Source organism: Saccoglossus kowalevskii, chromosome 3, assembly GCF_978046115.1.
Source record: "Saccoglossus kowalevskii chromosome 3, keSacKowa6.1, whole genome shotgun sequence".
NCBI classification, from domain to species: domain Eukaryota; kingdom Metazoa; phylum Hemichordata; class Enteropneusta; family Harrimaniidae; genus Saccoglossus; species Saccoglossus kowalevskii.
In genome coordinates this window covers 39,756,449-39,776,135 of record NC_140643.1, presented here as the reverse complement: position 1 = coordinate 39,776,135, position 19,687 = coordinate 39,756,449, and the positions used below count along the sequence as shown (strand labels likewise).

At 35.8% G+C, this 19,687-nt stretch overlaps 1 protein-coding gene and 1 long non-coding RNA gene across 2 annotated transcripts; both read right to left on the bottom strand.

Annotated features, from left to right (window-relative positions):
* Positions 1–848: 848 nt before the first annotated feature.
* LOC146747974 (uncharacterized) lies at positions 849–1,854 on the bottom strand. Its single transcript, XR_014928898.1, has 2 exons — positions 1,520–1,854; positions 849–1,026 (listed from the first exon to the last, which is right to left on the bottom strand). It is a non-coding gene; the product is annotated as an uncharacterized LOC146747974 (long non-coding RNA).
* A 1,985-nt stretch (positions 1,855–3,839) lies between these two features.
* On the bottom strand, positions 3,840–17,444 carry LOC146747973 (transient-receptor-potential-like protein). Its single transcript, XM_085497495.1, has 9 exons — positions 17,361–17,444; positions 14,255–14,405; positions 13,945–14,114; positions 12,934–13,122; positions 11,441–12,183; positions 9,495–9,726; positions 8,780–8,932; positions 7,755–7,814; positions 3,840–3,998 (listed from the first exon to the last, which is right to left on the bottom strand). The coding sequence occupies exons 1-9, from the start codon at positions 17,442–17,444 to the stop codon at positions 3,840–3,842; spliced, it is 1,941 nt and encodes a 646-aa protein (XP_085353621.1).
* Between the last annotated feature and the right edge of the window lie 2,243 nt (positions 17,445–19,687).

Below are 19,687 nucleotides of genomic sequence, written 5' to 3'. Positions count from 1 at the left end.
TTGTTCAAAAATAGTAGCAATGGGATGGTGCAGCGAAAGATGCATTTTAAGTGAGACTGGTATTTATTTTCCTCATACCTCTAACCCATGTGTGATGTGAGATTGAATCAAGGATTTGTACAGTTATAATATAATATGCTGTGAGACATAGTGTTTAGGTTTAAGTAATATGATTTTTTTCCTAATCATCTGATTGAGTTGTGCTGCATGGTATTCACAGGTAAGGTTTTGTAGACTTAATTTTCTACGATAATCTACAAGCCTAATTAGTTCCAGGTTGCAATATGTGGTTAATAATTGTCTAATTTGCATGCATTTGCATCATGGAAAGAGTTGGAGCTCAATTATCGACTGTTACCGAATAGAAAATACTGAATGGAAATTTACTTTTAAAACAGATATAAACCAATACTATAATTAAAGCATTGGACAAGGAATATGAGTGACTTATCAGAACACCCTATATGGACAAGTGACGTAATTAAAATTCTATATTGAAAGCACTAGATATAAGATATGGGCAAGAGCACAGTCAATCTGATTAAAATCTGATGTAGTGTACGGGCTTTAATTATTTTGGCTATAAACTTATTTTAATTTTATTTTTTATTACTTTTGTTATTAATGCCCTTTTATTTTATTATTTTACATTGATTTTGATTTTTTTTAATTCCGCCCTACCTACATCTGATCCGACGCCTATGTAAGTCCCGTTCAAATCTCGCGTAAGTAACAGCCAATCACAGCCCCCCTTTTATACAGGCTGTCGGTTGCTTACTTTTCAGTGTATACGGACAATCTTTCTGTACATTATATTTTGCTCACTTGAATAAACCATTAATAGAAAATTGCTAGTATATTTTTATTTTCAAAAGAAATTCCACAGCATTTTCCAATTTTTGTCATTACATTGAATATTTTGTTCACTTCCAACAAATGTGTACACTTCCTGATACATCTTCGCCAGCCAAGGTTCGTTTATTCAGTCATCGCTTCAATTTTACATCAAACACTGAGCATAATTATCTAGAACGGAAGCAAAAAAATAAGTAAATCGTAATGATTAGAACACTCTAAACAGCTATAGTAAACAATGCAAATTGTAAATTGTATAACGGTCACCGGCCCACGGCATCGACGCAGACAATTGGAGCAAACAAATATTTCCTGATCAATTGCGATGTGTTCCAAATAAAAAATATTTTATTCCAGTCCAAATCAGCTCAATTACTTTAATAAAGAGTTATTGTATAATGTACAAAATGTTGATACATTTTGATGAATATTTACAGCTACGGCTTCAATACCGTAGACGGTTTTGACCCGATCGTCAACAAAACATCACCCGTCTCCAGGGCAAGCGACTGGTAAAAGACACCGATGTTCGGTCGAGCCGGTGGAAACAAAATCGTCATTCCCAGAATAACTACGCAAAGTAACGATCCAAACTCGAACCATTCGAGCCACAATATAAACATAAAAAAATGACTTTCGTTGCATTTGACAATGATAAACTTACCGAAAAGCCGTGTTCTTCTCGGTCCTAACGTCGGTATAATCCGCCATTTTATGTTTGAGTGTGTTTGCCACCTGACTCTGCCCAGTGACGTCATCATGTGCGCTATAGAAGAAGGTCTGTGATTCGTTGACTAAAATCGTCGACAGTGGGTCTCGTTGAAATCTCGTTACATAGGCATCGGCTCAGATGTATGTAGGGCGGAATTTTAAAAAAATCACAAAATCAAAATCAAAGTAAAATAATAAAATAAAAAGGCATTAATAACAAAAGTAATAAAACATAAAATTAAAATAAGTTTATAGCCAAAATAATTAAAGCCCGTACACTACATCAGATTTTAATCAGATTGGAGCACAGTTAGCTGGCGCACACGTGCAATATTTATTATATGGGGGCCGCAATCTTGAATACGGCATGAAACTAAATAAATAAACAAGTTGCGAAACACGTTTTTCAGGAAAAAGCCAAACGATTTGTTGGGGTAATAGACCAACCGTTAACAAAATTCGGCCAAATTTGTCGTTTTATGTGGAAACATCGCTTGCATATGAACACATAATTACACGAAGAACATAGAACACTTTCCTGAGATATTTGAAACCAAAAATTGCCATTATATTCCAACTCAGTAGCCAATCAGCGACGGCCTTACAGTTAGATAACAATTCCGGTTTCAAATACCCCGGGGAAGTGTTATGTGTTCTTCGTGTAAGGTGGTCATATGCAAATTAACCCTTTAAGGACATCCGAGTAAATAGAATCCACTTGACCACGTCTATTTTAATCTGTGGACAGTAAGTGGAAGACGACAATGAACATTAAAAACAGTGAACAGTGAAAAACCTTATACTGACCCTATGTTGATTATCACTTATGGTATTATAAACATTTCTATAAATATGTGGAAAGACGGCTTCCTCGAATACTTTACTGAATAAGTATTAAAATTGGGCGGTAAGTACAAGCCTCGTTCCAAAGGTTTGAAAATGGGGGCAATGAAACTTAAATATAATATATAAATAAAATTAGAACAATTATTGTCGAGGACAGACATGTTCACGAGAACGTAAATCAAATACATTCGTAGAACCTTAAACCTTATTAGGATTAAAACATCGTAAAACTACTGTTACTTCGACAATGATGTTGTTGCTCAGTATTGCTTCTATATTCTGTAACTGTTCAGCGAAACCACTCTGCTAAGGAAATATATCATTACCCAGATACATACAGCTTCCTTTGAATATACTTACTTAAATATGGTTGTCATTACTGAAGCAACCTACATGTTAGTATAACAAATTGTATTAACTATAAATCATTCGACAATCACACTCAAATAAACAGAACTAATTATATCTCAGCGTGAAGATATAGTTTTAATAAACGCTACTTGTAGCTCCATGCGTCTGTTCCAGTTGGTATAGGATAATTAATTTAATTAATTAATTAAAATTTTAACAGCTTATCCATGTGAAATCGATTATTCACATATATTATTGCTCAATTTAGCAAACAACACTACTACCTGTGCATGATTAAATTAGAATATCATTTATCGTAAACTAAACACGCTGTAACCATTAAAATACTAACTACTACTACTAATGTGCGTACTATGCTCTGGAATAACTTAAATCATAATGAGTGTATTTATCAACATACGATACCGAAAAACAATAAGGTGTCGGTCGTCATGACGTGTCATACAGTATGGGTCCCGTGTAACTTGTACAACGCATACACAGTACATCAAAATTATAAATGGATAAAAATGATTCTTCGCGTTTCTAATTACTTACTAATTACTTCTAATTACTTTCTTAATTACTTAGTTCATACAAAAATATGAGTACTATAGTGCCATATATATGTGTACATATCAGGATATATTAATAAATCAGGTTTCAGTGTAAATTATCAAGGTGAGTGCTATTTTCCATATCGCACTGGAGTCTGGATTTTTCATATATCGGCATTGAATTTAAATTTGAACATGTAAATACTTATAAAATCAGAAGAACTCATGTGCATAAAATAATCTTAATGTCAGTGAAATGATGATTATTAAACATTGTTACCTGAATATGCATATAAATATAAATATATAAATAAGTTGCTGTGTGTTATTTGAAAGAAAAAGCAAACCAACATAAGCCAAAGTACATATAACATGCTGTCGTATATGATGTAGATTGAAATGAGCTACGTGACGTGGTGAACTAGGCAACTGTGCTAGATATTCGGAAAGTATACATGTATGTCTGTAATATACCATTCTCCTCTAACAATGTATACAACTCTTTCACACAACCAAATATCAGATCGTGTCTTCTATATCCATGTCGCACATATGACATGCATTATATCTGCGCTTATTTGAGGTGTTTGGAGTCGCACAATGTTCAGCTTGATCATAACTTCTCTTGAGAGAAGGATTAATCTTCTGAAGGTAACGGTCCACCAGTATATGTATCACCTGTGCATTGAATATATAATAACTAAATCAGCAAACATCTGTGTCAGATTATGTTTAAATTATAATATTGTGTTAAAAGTATGGGGGAAAAGTATGTTTTGAAAACAAAAAAGCCTGTCAATCTAACATTAGTTTCTATGAGCCAGCGATCTAACGTCATTAATCGAAAATACTTCTCACACTGGATACACATTGTTTTCCTGCGCTTTCTGAACACACGCCAAAACTAACTTAACTTCAAACTAACTTCATTAATAAGCAGTTTCACCCTAAACTACATACCAAGCTACATTGAAAGTTAATGAGTGATTATTGAATTATCAGAAAATGAACATGAACGGCTGAATTGTCCACGCGTACAAGGTGACGTCCTCTTAGTGCCGTTGTTAAGGTAATTTCGTTGTGCCCGAACAGTTAATATGCACAGACATTCACCAAGCTGTGTTAAATAAAAATCGAGATCGAAGGAGTAGCATTATCACTATGTAACTAGATTATGTTCACACTCCAAACTGCAGAAATATCAACTGTCCAACGTGCCAGCCGACACAATGTAGACATACAAGGTTTGGTACATTGGCTATTAACAGTCCCAGTGAGTGCGAATATATGTATTTAACACTAAGCTAAATTGAATAGCGCATAGTCCCCGATTAAAATCTAATTACGTGTGTATTTAGACTATCTAGGATTTATTAAAGTTCAAAGTTCATACCACACAATTAAACCATACACAGAAATGCATACTTTGACAATCTACCAAGTTTCAGTGAAAACTGACGAGTGGTTCTTGAGATAAATGTAGAACTAAAAATTGGCTGTGTGAATTAGGAAATTATTATCAGATACTCAGTGGTATATCCAACACATATACCGCGTTTAATTAAATTGTGATGAATGGTTATTGAGATACAGTTGAACAGTTAATTGGCTAATTTTATTGGTGATTAATGTGCACGGATTACAATAAAAAAATAATCAATGTACCATATTTCATTCTAAATTCGATCCGACTCGTTACAATATAACAGACCCATGCACACTGACAAGGTAACCCCATACCCTCCCTTTACACACTGACAGGGTAACCACAGACGCTCACTTTACACACTGACAAGGTAACCACAGACTCCCACTTTACACACTGACAATGTAACCACAGACTCCCACTTTACACACTGACAAGGTAACCACAGACTCCCACTTTACACACTGACAAGGTAACCACAGACTCCCACTTTACACACTGACAAGATAACCCCATACCCTCCCTTTACACACTGACAGGGTAACCACAGACTCTCACTTTACACACTGACAAGGTAACCACAGACTCCCACTTTACACACTGACAATGTAACCACAGACTCCCACTTTACACACTGACAAGGTAACCACAGACTCTCACTTTACACACTGACAAGGTAACCACAGACTCCCACTTTACACACTGACAAGGTAACCACAGACTGCCACTTTACACACTGACAATGTAACCACAGACTCTCACTTTACACACTGACAAGGTAACCACAGACTCCCACTTTACACACTGACAAGGTAACCACAGACTCCCACTTTACACACTGACAAGGTAACCACAGACTCTCACTTTACACACTGACAAGGTAACCACAGACTCCCACTTTACACACTGACAATGTAACCACAGACTCCCACTTTACACACTGACAAGGTAACCACAGACTCTCACTTTACACACTGACAAGGTAACCACAGACTCCCACTTTACACACTGACAATGTAACCACAGACTCCCACTTTACACACTGACAAGGTAACCACAGACTCTCACTTTACACACTGACAAGGTAACCACAGACTCCCACTTTACACACTGACAAGGTAACCACAGACTCCCACTTTACACACTGACAAGGTAACCACAGACTCTCACTTTACACACTGACAAGGTAACCACAGACTCCCACTTTACACACTGACAAGGTAACCACAGACTCCCACTTTACACACTGACAAGGTAACCACAGACGCTCACTTTACACACTGACAAGGTAACCACAGACCCTCAGTTTACACACTGACAAGGTAACCACAGACTCTCACTTTACACACTGACAAGGTAACCACAGACTCTCACTTTACACACTGACAAGGTAACCACAGACCCTCAGTTTACACACAGACAAGGTAACCACAGACTCTCAGTTTACACACTGACAAGGTAACCACAGACTCTCACTTTACACACTGACAAGGTAACCACAGACTCTCACTTTACACACTGACAAGGTAACCACAGACCCTCAGTTTACACACTGACAAGGTAACCACAGACTCTCACTTTACACACTGACAAGGTAACCACAGACGCTCACTTTACACACTGACAAGGTAACCACAGACTCTCAGTTTACACACTGACAAGGTAACCACAGACCCTCAGTTTACACACTGACAAGGTAACCACAGACTCCCACTTTACACACTGACAAGGTAACCACAGACTCCCACTTTACACACTGACAAGGTAACCACAGACTCCCACTTTACACACTGACAATGTAACCACAGACTCTCACTTTACACACTGACAAGGTAACCACAGACTCCCACTTTACACACTGACAAGGTAACCACAGACTCCCACTTTACACACTGACAAGGTAACCACAGACTCTCACTTTACACACTGACAAGGTAACCACAGACTCTCACTTTACACACTGACAAGGTAACCACAGACTCTCACTTTACACACTGACAAGGTAACCACAGACTCTCACTTTGCACACTGACAAGGTAACCACAGACTCTCAGTTTACACACTGACAAGGTAACCACAGACTCTCAGTTTACACACTGACAAGGTAACCACAGACTCTCACTTTACACACTGACAAGGTAACCACAGACTCTCACTTTGCACACTGACAAGGTAACCACAGACTCTCAGTTTACACACTGACAAGGTAACCACAGACTCTCAGTTTACACACTGACAAGGTAACCACAGACTCTCACTTTGCACACTGACAAGGTAACCACAGACTCTGAGTTTACACACTGACAAGGTAACCACAGACTCTCAGTTTACACACTGACAAGGTAACCACAGACTCTCACTTTACACACTGACAAGGTAACCACAGACTCTCACTTTACACACTGACAAGGTAACCACAGACTCTCACTTTGCACACTGACAAGGTAACCACAGACCCTCAGTTTACACACTGACAAGGTAACCACAGACTCTCACTTTGCACACTGACAAGGTAACCACAGACTCTCACTTTACACACTGACAAGGTAACCACAGACTCTCACTTTGCACACTGACAAGGTAACCACAGACCCTCAGTTTACACACTGACAAGGTAACCACAGACTCTCACTTTGCACACTGACAAGGTAACCACAGACCCTCAGTTTACACACTGACAAGGTAACCACAGACTCTCACTTTACACACTGACAAGGTAACCACAGACTCCCACTTTACACACTGACAAGGTAACCACAGACTCTCACTTTACACACTGACAAGGTAACCACAGACTCCCACTTTACACACTGACAAGGTAACCACAGACTCTCACTTTACACACTGACCATATTACCAATCGCAGACACAGACAGTGTTTCGTATACGAAACCAATAAGGCAGATAAATATTTGCTAAAACTTAAGTCATAAAAACTTTTAATTCAATAAAAAATCTCCTTAATATAACCATCGACAATTTGGAAATAAATAATGGTAGTTACTTACTTTGTCATAGGTCAGAGCATCTGTTTGTTGTGTTATCGATCTGTTCTTACTGGCCGTCATCTATAAATACATCAGTGATTATTGTCAACAATTAGTTTAGTTGCAGTCTTTCACTCTATATATGGCATAGTGAATCACTTTGTATTTTTATATTGTATTCATTGTTGAACCTATCGTACATAGTTGGCACTATAAGAATTCGAACGATCTAATAATATCTCAAATATACTCAAGTGTAATAAAGCCTCGGGTAGCTATTCTTACCTAACTTAAACTACTGCTTTTTAGTTACTCATTTAGCTGTTTATTAATATGTATTTATTTGTATTTAGCAATCACTTTGCCCAATTTATTTATATACTTCTGCTAATTTTCTCTGAAACTGCATATATATGGCAATACATTATTATTATTATTATTATTACTATTATTATTATTATTATTATTATTATTATTATTATTATTATTATAGATACATGTACTGTATGGGTGGGCAGCCGCTTGTGTTGTTTCACTAAATCATGCATTGGAAGGCGACATGCCTGACACGAAATCTGAATAAATGGAGACAAGTGTACACATTGAGATAACATTATTCCGTATAAAATTATGTGCAGTGTCGATCATGCTAACTGCGTTGCTGCCAGTCTAGACTTACGTGAATCATGAGGGTGAAAGTTGGAAGACTGAAGATCTTTGTGAATAATAAATGTTTATGTACTCATTTGTACATTGCGAATCATCTGCAAATATTTTGAAATGTTATTGTGTGCTTGGTCACACGGTAACCAGAACTCACACAAGAGGATAAACGAGCGTACCCTTTGGCGGCTTTATATTTTTGAAGCTATTAAACCTCTTACATATGCATTAACATTAACTATAATTGTTTTTATTTTTCCGAGGCAAAAATCAATAATCGTAGCTTACAAGTTGAGTGTCAATTTGGAGGATACAGGTGATGTATTCTGCATTATAGCATATCTTAACATCCCGTGTAAAGTTGTAATCAAAAGGTGTCTTACCTTGTTATTAAAAGACATTGCGAGTCTCAAGCAAAGCTGGACCAAGCAATATCCAGATGAGAGTATATTCATTGGTGGTGGCAATGTTGGTGCCGAGAAATAATGTAACCACATTTTTGTTCGCTTAAATTTCCACTCTATGTCGACTCGCTCCTAGTAAATGAATAACAAACCTTATACAATCAGATGAATACGATGAGTAAATAAACGTGTATGTTTTCTGTACGGTCTCACAATTTTAGAGAAACTGTTGCAAAGAATCCGTTTATATTCAAACTTATCTAAAACATATCAATGTCCGGCTCATGTAAATCCAGTAGGGAAATTGGCACAATTCGAGAACAGTGAACAAACGTTTGTCAGGCAGAGAGCTATGTAGAGATACTTTTATTTCAGACTCAAAGGCCCATAGAGGAATTACAACAGAAATAGCATTATTTATAAAGAAGGCGTCTATAATTACGTCAAAAACTTGACCTTGGGAATAAATCACTGTTTATACTACTATCAATTATACTACTGCCACTCTGAAACAATCGCTGTTTAAAATTGTACAATGATTTTCTACGAAGTGTTGAAATTTGAAAATATTTCTTCTGACACAATTACCGCTTGCACTGCTCTTATGAAAGAGTGAGCACACGAATTTCCGTATACAATAATTAAGACATGTGAGTAGCACAGATGCAAGTCAACTGCACACTACAGAACTCACCTGTAGTCTAGAATATGTATCTGACATCATTGCAATACAGAGGTTCACCAACACCAGTACGACAATCAGACAGAATATTGAATAAAGCGTGAATCCAAGTGCCGAATACACATCCGAGGCTCTTTCGTTAAACACTGAACTAACATTAAATTTGACAGACACATCTAATACATCGGATTCAACAATATCACCAAACACACTACCGAGAAGAGACGTTATTGTTGTTGTCAGCCTAGGTAAATTTGAAATGAAAATAATGTTTTATCAAACAACAAAATTTCCATAATCATATCAAATTCAAATTTATTAGTATATCATGTTCAGGTTTTGTGATAGCGTCATTATCAGTGCGTATTGTATAGTATATAGCTGGTATAATAAAACGAGAATCTGCTGCAGTGGCGACATGCATACATGCATATATATATGTTCTATTTTTATAGAAGAACCTCCCCAACTAAAAGAAATTCTAAAATTTAAAAATATAAGAGGTAGTCACTAAACCATGTACTTTCACACTCAAGCAAGAGAATAGACATGTTGGTGAACTAGTCTTGCAATGTGAGTGTTTTATTGTTTACAGTCTGTACAATACCATTTTTTTTCACAAATAAAAAAATTAAAAAAAAAAACTGCAGACCACACTTCTTTATATTTTTGAGTGGACCAGCCATGTTTCCACATACAAAAATACACATACTATTTCTATTTAATTTATTTTATTTATAAAAAAATATTTTAGAAGCATAACAATACAACGACTAGATTTGGTGTCACAGTTTGCTCCCAATTCATACTGGAATATTGCCAGCAATAATTAATAAAGCTTGTTCAGAAAACCATTTATTCCCGACATCATATTCAATCGCTAGTTCTCAGGATCTACAACAGTAAATAAATAAACAGAAATCATTTTGATGCGTGGTTTTTAGACGACACTGCCATATCGCACAGATATTCAACACCGCCATATCGAATTTTGATTTGTACCATACCATTTCAAGCTGCAGGGTGTCTAAACAATGACTCAACAAACAATAAACACATCTTCCACCCACCACACAAATTTTAGCCACAATTGAACAACCAAGAAAGCAACAAATATCAGACTGCATCTTGAAAACAACGAGATACCACATTACAACCAGTCATTACAAACATGAAATCTTCCACCCCTCCCAGTACACCCTACAGCATTAATTGTTCCTATACTCATTTGCATCTATGTACAACAAGCTTAGCCAATAGATGCACCTGACTCATCAAACTTTTGACCAACCACTCATTCTCAATATTGTTGAGTGAGGGCGCTATTTACTAATGAGAGGAATCTTTTAAACGAATTAAACATATATATATATATATATATATATATATATATATATATATATATATATATATATATATATATATATATATATATATATATATATATATATATTCAACTCTTATCTGGCCAATATAAATGTATATGGGGGCTGGCTGGTATATTCATATTATGTGTAAGCTAATGTGAATCGATGACATACATGAAACAATTGAATGTGTATGACTACATAAACTTCGACTACATAAAAGATTATTTTGTTGCAATTATGTTCCCGAGATGCAGTTCTCTGCTGTTTTTTGTACGTTGCATTTATATATTAAGAATATCTCATGAGTGACCATACAATATTTATCACAAATCTGTGTTCATATAACGGTTCTAATTTATCCATTGATTCTTGAATAAACACTCACAAATTGTTTCTTGTCATTTTACGAGCTACAAAACGGATGTATAAGGAATATGTGAGTTCACAATATAAGTTGTATTATACCCGTATATTAATTTGCAGATTTTTCGAGTCTTTAGACGAATGAAATTAAATTACTGTAGTCATTTATTAGATATTGTAGGTTCAGCCATAAGATATTTTCTATGTAATGTCCACTATTCTCACCTTGTAAAAACAGTGCCGGCTCCAGTATCATTATATAAATCGTATAATCCAAATACGAACGTAGCACACACAATCAGAAAGATACAAATGAAACGTGCTACATCAGTTGCCATATTAGAGAAATGGAATAACATCGGTCCAACAAACTCCATTAAAAACAAATTCTCTATATGACGGATACAGGCAAGAACGAATATAAATGAATACCAACAATCAATGACTACTGGTACTATCGCATCTCTATATGTTTGTGTTCCTAAGAATTTGATCTGAATGCAGATGACTGCTAATAACGAGAGCTTAATAACAATGTCTAAAATGTTCACAGCATCAATGAGGTACTTGAGTATTCCCATTTGATAACACTGCAGAATGTCTTGGTACAACAGCGCGATTACCCAAACCAGTAGTATAAAAAATACTATATGAAAATTTAAATAAACATCCATTGTGGGATCCGACGAATGGAAGAAATCCAAACAAAGCATAAACATAAGAAACACGGCATGTGCGAATGCTTGCATTGTAAATCTTCCCTTTGGATTGTTTATCATCTGACTGGTAGGACAGCATGGGGCGAACACATAGATAACACCAAGGGGTATTTGTAAAACTCCGTACACCATGATGCAGTATACCCAATACAGTATTGACCAACCAATTCCATCCTTCTGTGACCATGTCGGTTGACCCTGTTCCCATTGGCGCTTCAATATAGCTTGACTGTAATAATGACCTATGAACTGCACAACATAAATGTCAATGGAACGTGATATACAAGAAAGAAGACCCACAGGGTAGTGTAAAGTCTGCTCTATGAACCGAGCATGATTCAAACACGGACATTATTTGTATACACGTCAGGTATACTAATTCTTCAAATAATAAAGTATAAAAACAAGTCAAATGCAAAGAAAATACGTCATAGTCATCCACATTTAAAGCGAGCGAATTTAATAACTCGGATTAGGTGTTTATCATTAAAATTCTTATGTATAAGGCAAATATTGTATTTTAAACGCGTTGTATATGTCGTCATGCTATGCACGTCATGTAAGGCACATACACGATACGTCCCACTCGTTTTTTCGTCAATCCTCCAGTGTCTTGAAGTCCCGAAACAAGACATGTCGATAATAATATTTCGTTTAATTCAACACGCCACATTATATTGAACATTGACATGAGTGGAATAAAAGAAGGTAGATTGCTGAAAGAATAACTCAACTATGAAGTTGATAGCTATATCTCTAATCCATATGGATTTTAGCTATCAATTAAACAATCCAAATTAGAATTAAATTTTATTTTACCAAGGGAATCATGCCACAATAGTTTTATTAATAAATTACAGTACCGCTGACATTTACATAAATTATTTTTTGTTTTTGATTTATCTAATTCTTTTAATACGAATTAGTTCACCGTTTAAAAAAATCGAGACCAAAGTTCGAAGTGCTGAATTGTGAACCAGAAATACAAACCCTCCTTACCTCTTTTTGGTCACTGTTAATGGCTTGTATTGCCAAATGATACTTGTCAACATCCGATATGCTACTCTGTAAATCAGTTTTGCACGGCTTTCCCTTAAGTAAAATTGACACCTCTTCCGAATTATAGCAGCATTCCAATATCTCAACGGCAAATGATTTTAACTGTTTGATCAATGACGAGAAGTATATCTATAATGAAATGAAAATAGACCATGATATGAATCAATTACTTTATTTTATGCCAACTTTAATCTCGAGCATGTTCGTGGTGATATCAGGTTCAATCGCAGACCCAATTTTAACTTGACCGTAGTTTAAGTTTTATTGATTAATTGGGTTATTTGATTGGGCTAAATCATTACACTCAATGTCAACGTCAATAGCATGCTTGTATTGCGCACGTTTTTGGTGTATTTGAATATCAACCAACTTGTGATGATCCTTATTATATCAGACGCAGTAAAGCTGAAGAGTGCCAATTTTGAAACCATTAAATGTACAATTGCTACGTTATAAACATCCGTTAAAAGTAGTTAATAATAGCACTGTAGACCAAATTGGGTTAAGATTTATTATAAACTAAAAATGTTTGTGTTTGTAGAACACATGATTTCTGATGCAAAATAGAAACACCAATACGCATGTGCAGTGGCTGTTATTGTAAGTACCAAAACAACCAGTACACATGCGTATTAGAGATTTTCATTGTTTCATCGAACAAATACTCAGATGTGTGTTCTAATATTTCTATCAATACACGGGATGACGTCATACTCAGCTGATGTAAACACTACATTGCATGATACAAAACATTACGCTGTAAAATTTATACTAATACAATATATAACTTATTTATATTTGAATGACATTGATTATCACAGTTCGCTAGAACCATGTGTAACTGCGTTTTGCGTGTGTGTACGTCTGTGCAAGAGTGTGGGCGAAAGCTACTTATATTGATACCCATGCATTTGAATAAAAAAAGACAAAAAAATTGCATTTCTCTCTTACTTTAGAAGTGTCCTTTACTGTGTTGCTTTTCATCAGAGTTGACATCTCCTCGGACAGTTCAAACGCTCTTGTCAAAGGATCGTCCTTAGTAAATATTATGTAAGATGGACTACATAATGCTGTGTACACACCTATTCGCGTTCGACCTGTTAGGACATCTTCATCGAAACCTGTTGATATTACAATTGATTTCTAACAGTTACGCTTAGTCAGCATTGTGTATTGTTTACAGCATAGCGATCATCATATTCTACAAAACACCGTTTTATATCAACTGTATATTGAGTGCATCCATGCATTCATCTCTTACCTCCAGGGAGAGCAGGATTCGAAATATGCTTAGATCCATGTGAAAGTAATAGTTTCACCATTGCGTAGTCGTTATTCTCCGCTGCCAGCTGCAGTGTGGATTTAATTAGCCCATTGTGCTCTAATCGCATATCAGCCTCTGCACATTTAGTCTGTACACAAAAACAAATAATACTTTCTTTTTTTGTATTTATTGATTTTTCGAGTCACGTAAAATACTTCTCTGGTACTGCGCAACATACAGGATCACTATTCATCATAACTATACATTTACAAAAAAAATTCAGAAACTTTTAAATGTAGTCAGATCAGTACACTTTTAATAACTTTCCCCATTTTTCTTCAGTTTTATTTGCAATATAAAATTCAGTGTTCTGAATGTCATGAACAAAACCTGGTATTGTTTGTTAACATAGTCTTATTAGTCCCCGTTCGGACGAAGTCCGAAAACGGGGACTTATAATTCGGTCTCCGTCCGTCCGTGTGTCCGTGCGTCCGTGCGTCCGTGCGTCCGTCCGGAGTCATATTTCAGAATCCCTTGGACCGATTCCGTTCAATCTTTGCATGTGCCTAGTACTTTATGTGGGACATATGCACATACAGTGGTTTAGCGATTCGATTCAAAATGGCCGACTGGCAGCCATCTTGTTTTTTGAAAATGTTGTATTTTGGACATGCTTTGTCAGTTTTCATTCAAACTTGGTACATAGCTTATACATGTTAGGATACATGTCCATGATGATTTATTTCACAATTGGATCAAAGATGGCCGACTGACAGCCATCTTGTTTTTTGAAAATGTCGTATTTTGGACATGCTTTGTCAGTTTTCATTCAAATTTAGTACATAGATCATACATGTTAGGATACATGTCCCCGACCGTCCGTGAGTTCCTGAGGAAGTCCGTTCGACCGTCCGTGTGTCCGTCTGTCCGTGCGTCAGTCTATCCAACGTCATATTTCAGAATCCTGTGGACCGATTCCGTTCATTCTTTGCATGTGCCTAGTACCTTATGTGGGACATATGCACATGCAGTGATTTAGCGATTCGATTCAAAATGGCCGACTGGCAGTCATCTTGTTTTTTGAAAATGTTGTATTTTGGACATGCTTTGTCAGTTGTCATTCAAACTTGGTACATAGATTATACATGTTAGGATACATGTCCATGACGATATATTTCGCAATTGGATCAAAGATGGTCGACTGGCAAGCATCTTGTTTTTGTTTTTTTATGCGGTATCTTGGATGTGCTCTGTCAGTTTTCATTCAAATTTGGCACATACATGTACTTTATACATGTTAGAATGCATGTCCATGACAATTTGTTTCAAAATCTGGTCAAGGATGGCCGTTTGACAGCCATCTGACTTTTTGGCCTTACTACTATATTTCCACAATTTATGTACCATTTTCATTCGTATTTGGCACATACATCATACATATCTCTGTGTTTCATAATCAGATCAAAGATGGCTGAATAACGGCTGTTTTTATTTTGGCCATATTACTATGACACGAAACACGCGTTTTCATGTAAATAAACAATCTGTTATATACGCCACTTGGAACTCAAGTTTCAAGGACTCGCTTGCGACAACCCCTCCGCTTTAATATGACAATCACAAAGAGAACTTAACGGGGACTGTGTCATTTTCAATGACTTGTTTAAATAAATCTCATGGCAACCAAGATTAGAAAATTTAATAGTTGCGGCATTAAATTATCCCCCAATAAAAAAATGCAGGGCCAATTCCCCTAGTCGGATAACTCACGTGTCTCCCCCATTTTTCTACCAAAGACTTTCCATAACCTGCTTACATATGATCATTCACAAAATCAAATTATACTTTCTATACTAGTACCTTCACATTTATGTTTTACCTACAGAGACGTGAAAGCGTAAAATGTGCACACATGTAGTATGGCTTTAAGGCGCTGTGCCCATAACAATAGACCTGGTGATATCACAAGGTTTACACCTCACGTGGTTACAATACGGCTATAAAGACCATCACAGTCAATTAAACTGGCCGATCACTTTTACCAATTAAACCGTCCCAAAACAAAAACGGCTGCATATATGGCGATAGAATTTTCTTGTTGCAGTATTTTTGTTTGATCAGCAACAAAGAAAAAATTATGAAATGTAACAGGAAAAATAAATTTAATATTTTAATATTATGATGATGGATTCACATGAACCAACACGTTCGATCACAATTAGTATAATGGTACTTTTAATTAATTATAGTTTAATAACACGAATTGAGATAATAATATGCAAATTTAAAACATTAAACTGCATGTTCATTTAATTAATTGGTACCAGAACAATCCCCGGGACAACCATGTGTGTATGCGTTGTCCTGCAAAATATAAGAAATATATTTCCAACTACGTACATGTGACGATTTTTTTTAAATTAGCAATTTTTATATTATTTTATGTTATTTTTGAATGTCATGACCAACATAATGCTTCCAATGATTGAATGCCTGAAATTGGCATCTGTCGTATTATGGTTCATACACTGTGATCATTTTAACCATATTCAGAGGATTTAGTGTCAAATGAAAAATAAGTTATACGAAAGAAGTACCAAACACAACTTTGTTGACTACCCTTTGGTTCATAGCGCAATGTCTCATTTTGGCGACGATATCGTGGCTTTATTTACTCTTTCGTGTCTGATCGTCATATAGAAATGCGATCGGACACTACGCTCCTCAGGGAGTTGAAATGGCAAATAAGTTTCACTTTGTACAAGACCAACTAATCAAGGTAATAAAGTGCAGTGCCCTTGAGCGTGACGCCGTCACGGATTTGGAAGTTTTATTATTTTGTAGATTGACTTATTGACTGATTGTTATCCGTAAAGAAATTGTTCTGAATTTGCCAAAATGCAAGAATATATATCTCATATGCGAAAATAAGGAATCATATTTTCACTCAAACTTACATGATGTATTGATAAGAAAATAAGTTCAGCCCAGGGGTTGATGAGGTTATTTATTAGAGAAGCTACAATGAAATTATGAATTATTATGTTGCTATAAAACACTCACTATAGTATGCTATACATGTGTATTGTAAATAATTACTCACTGTCAACAAATGTACTGCAGTATTTACATCACCCTGTGATACAGCATCAATGAATATGTGGTCAATGTCTCCTTCATCTGCCATGACGTCATCAATAAATTGTCGTTAATACAATTACGAGTACCTGGACAGAAATGCCCTGAAAATAACAATTAAGATATTCCAATCAATTATTTAAACTTTATTATACATATTTTTGTTCATGACCATGATATATATGATATTATAGATCGCAAATGTTTTTATTTTTTTAAACTAAAGGAAGTTTGGGTCTCTATATCAATCATTCTCGGCATATACTGTATCGAAGGAGTATTGCGTGGTTGGGGAGCTGAAGTTGTCTAATAGTATGCAATCTTATTACAATAACTTACGTCATAAGCTACCGATACTACCAGTTTAACAACGAATCAATAGGATAGTGACTTGAATGAACAGTCAACAACAATGTATCACGAATTCTGTCTTCCAAAATCAAAATAAGTTTAGGTATTAGAAAGTACCTAACACGCTTGGTATAACCTTTGACCTGTAAGTCAGGATAAAACAGTTTACTGTTTCAATAGGCCAGATGACCTAACCTATTAAAAGTACAATGTAGTCCAACATCTAAAGCCAAGCTAAATTAATTCACCGTTATATAAGCAATGACCTGCTAACGAAGTTCCCAGAGTGAGGTGGCCATTCTCATAAGCGAAGTCCCTCAAATAGAATTCGGAAATGGGATTCCATACGCCGAAACAGCATCTGAGGATATGGTTTAGAGTTCATCTCAAAAAAGCAAGGGCACCCTTTCCTTGGCGAGTTGTGGAGGTAAAACACGCTGCTAAGAATGAGATCAATGTTCATTGACGCTATCATCTTGAATTTTCAAGGTGGATAAATGTTCGAACGGAACAACACCTTGCAGGCGGACGGTGTAACGCTATATTCAAACCTGTTTTGCATTGAAAATCACGCTTGACCATATATATTTTCTTCTAACACTATAACTGGAGTTTCTTAAATTTTTCTTCTATTTTCGAATAAAACCATGTTTTTGTATGACTTTTTTAGGGTGGTGAGTACTGTCTTGAAAAAATATTGTGTTATATCCATTAATAAGGTATTGATTTTCTGAATTTTAAATAATTGATTTTTGTCACGAAAAGCGCGACTTCTTTCAAAGGTTAACCAACCCCAGGGACATGTTATATTAGCTAATATATTTATAAGGAGCATTGTGCACAAACTTGAGACAAATCGTTCAAGTTTATGCTGAAAACAACGTTTCATGAGGTCTATATGATATCAAAAGATTTACAAAAAAGAAAGCACTGAGTGCAAGTAGATTCGACAATATACAAAAAGTAAACTGTGATAAAAAACGTCTTAACATGAGTCTCATTTTCAAATGCATGAACCGGCATACATCTTTGTCCTATTTTATAATATCTGCGAATTTCCGAGAAAATCATGAGAACGTGTTTTACTAGTAATTTGCCACTATGTATAACAAATCACCAGCTACACATACCAATTGACATCATCTTCGGTAGCCTGAGTTGTACGTGTTTCTGTTGTAGCGTGGTTACCATGGCAAGTACACAATGTCGTGCCAACCGATGAAAACTACGAAGTCCATGAAAACTGGTAATATTTTAAAGGTGTATTGTATTCTATCCTTGGTCAGTGTACAGGGTGGAAACATTTACAAGAATAGTGTATGCTGTGGAAAATTTATTACACCGCACTTACCTTGTTTTAGAAAGTAATGATGTGTACGTCATTGTGGCTGTCGTTATAGTAATAACAAGGTTTTATTATTTTTGTTTAATTATGAATGCTTCATGACCAAGCGTATCAACTATAAATAGAGTACGCTGTTCCCAAGTTCAAGGTTAATTATATTTGTTCCCAGGGTCAATTGAAACTTGATACGTTGGGTTGACTCTGAAATGTGTTTAAATTCCGTCAGGGTGTTGCCTGTTCATATAATTGTAATAAGCCAGTATTTACATGTTATTTTATAGACAAGTTCAGGGGTTCTCTGGATGCTGAATGCCACTTCCGGTTAGCAGGAATATAATATTTTAGGCAGGTATTTAGCTATACCAGTCATAGATATGATCTTTGTCTTCAGAATTACATTCAGCACATTCGTGAGCTAGGAATTCAAACCATGCTTTTTTTGTTTTCAGCATTGTACAGAAAGCTTGTCCAATTCCCAGGTAACCTTAAATCAGAACTAACATGTCATTTTGTACCTTCACCTCGTTTTTTGCAAGTGTGAGCCTTGAGATTGTCATCTAGATACGAGGTCCACACATGTGGTATTAAAACTGCTC

Excerpts from the sequence above, each read along its gene's own strand:
- LOC146747973 (XM_085497495.1), bottom strand. The coding sequence starts at position 17,444 with ATGGCAGATGAAGGAGACATTGACCACATATTCATTGATGCTGTATCA. Across the intron at positions 13,123-13,944 it reads CAGTAAAGGACACTTCTAAA|ATATACTTCTCGTCATTGAT; the intron begins GTAAGAGAGAAA and ends ATTTCATTATAG. Across the intron at positions 9,727-11,440 it reads GCCGGCACTGTTTTTACAAG|GCTGACAACAACAATAACGT; the intron begins GTGAGAATAGTG and ends AAATTTACCTAG.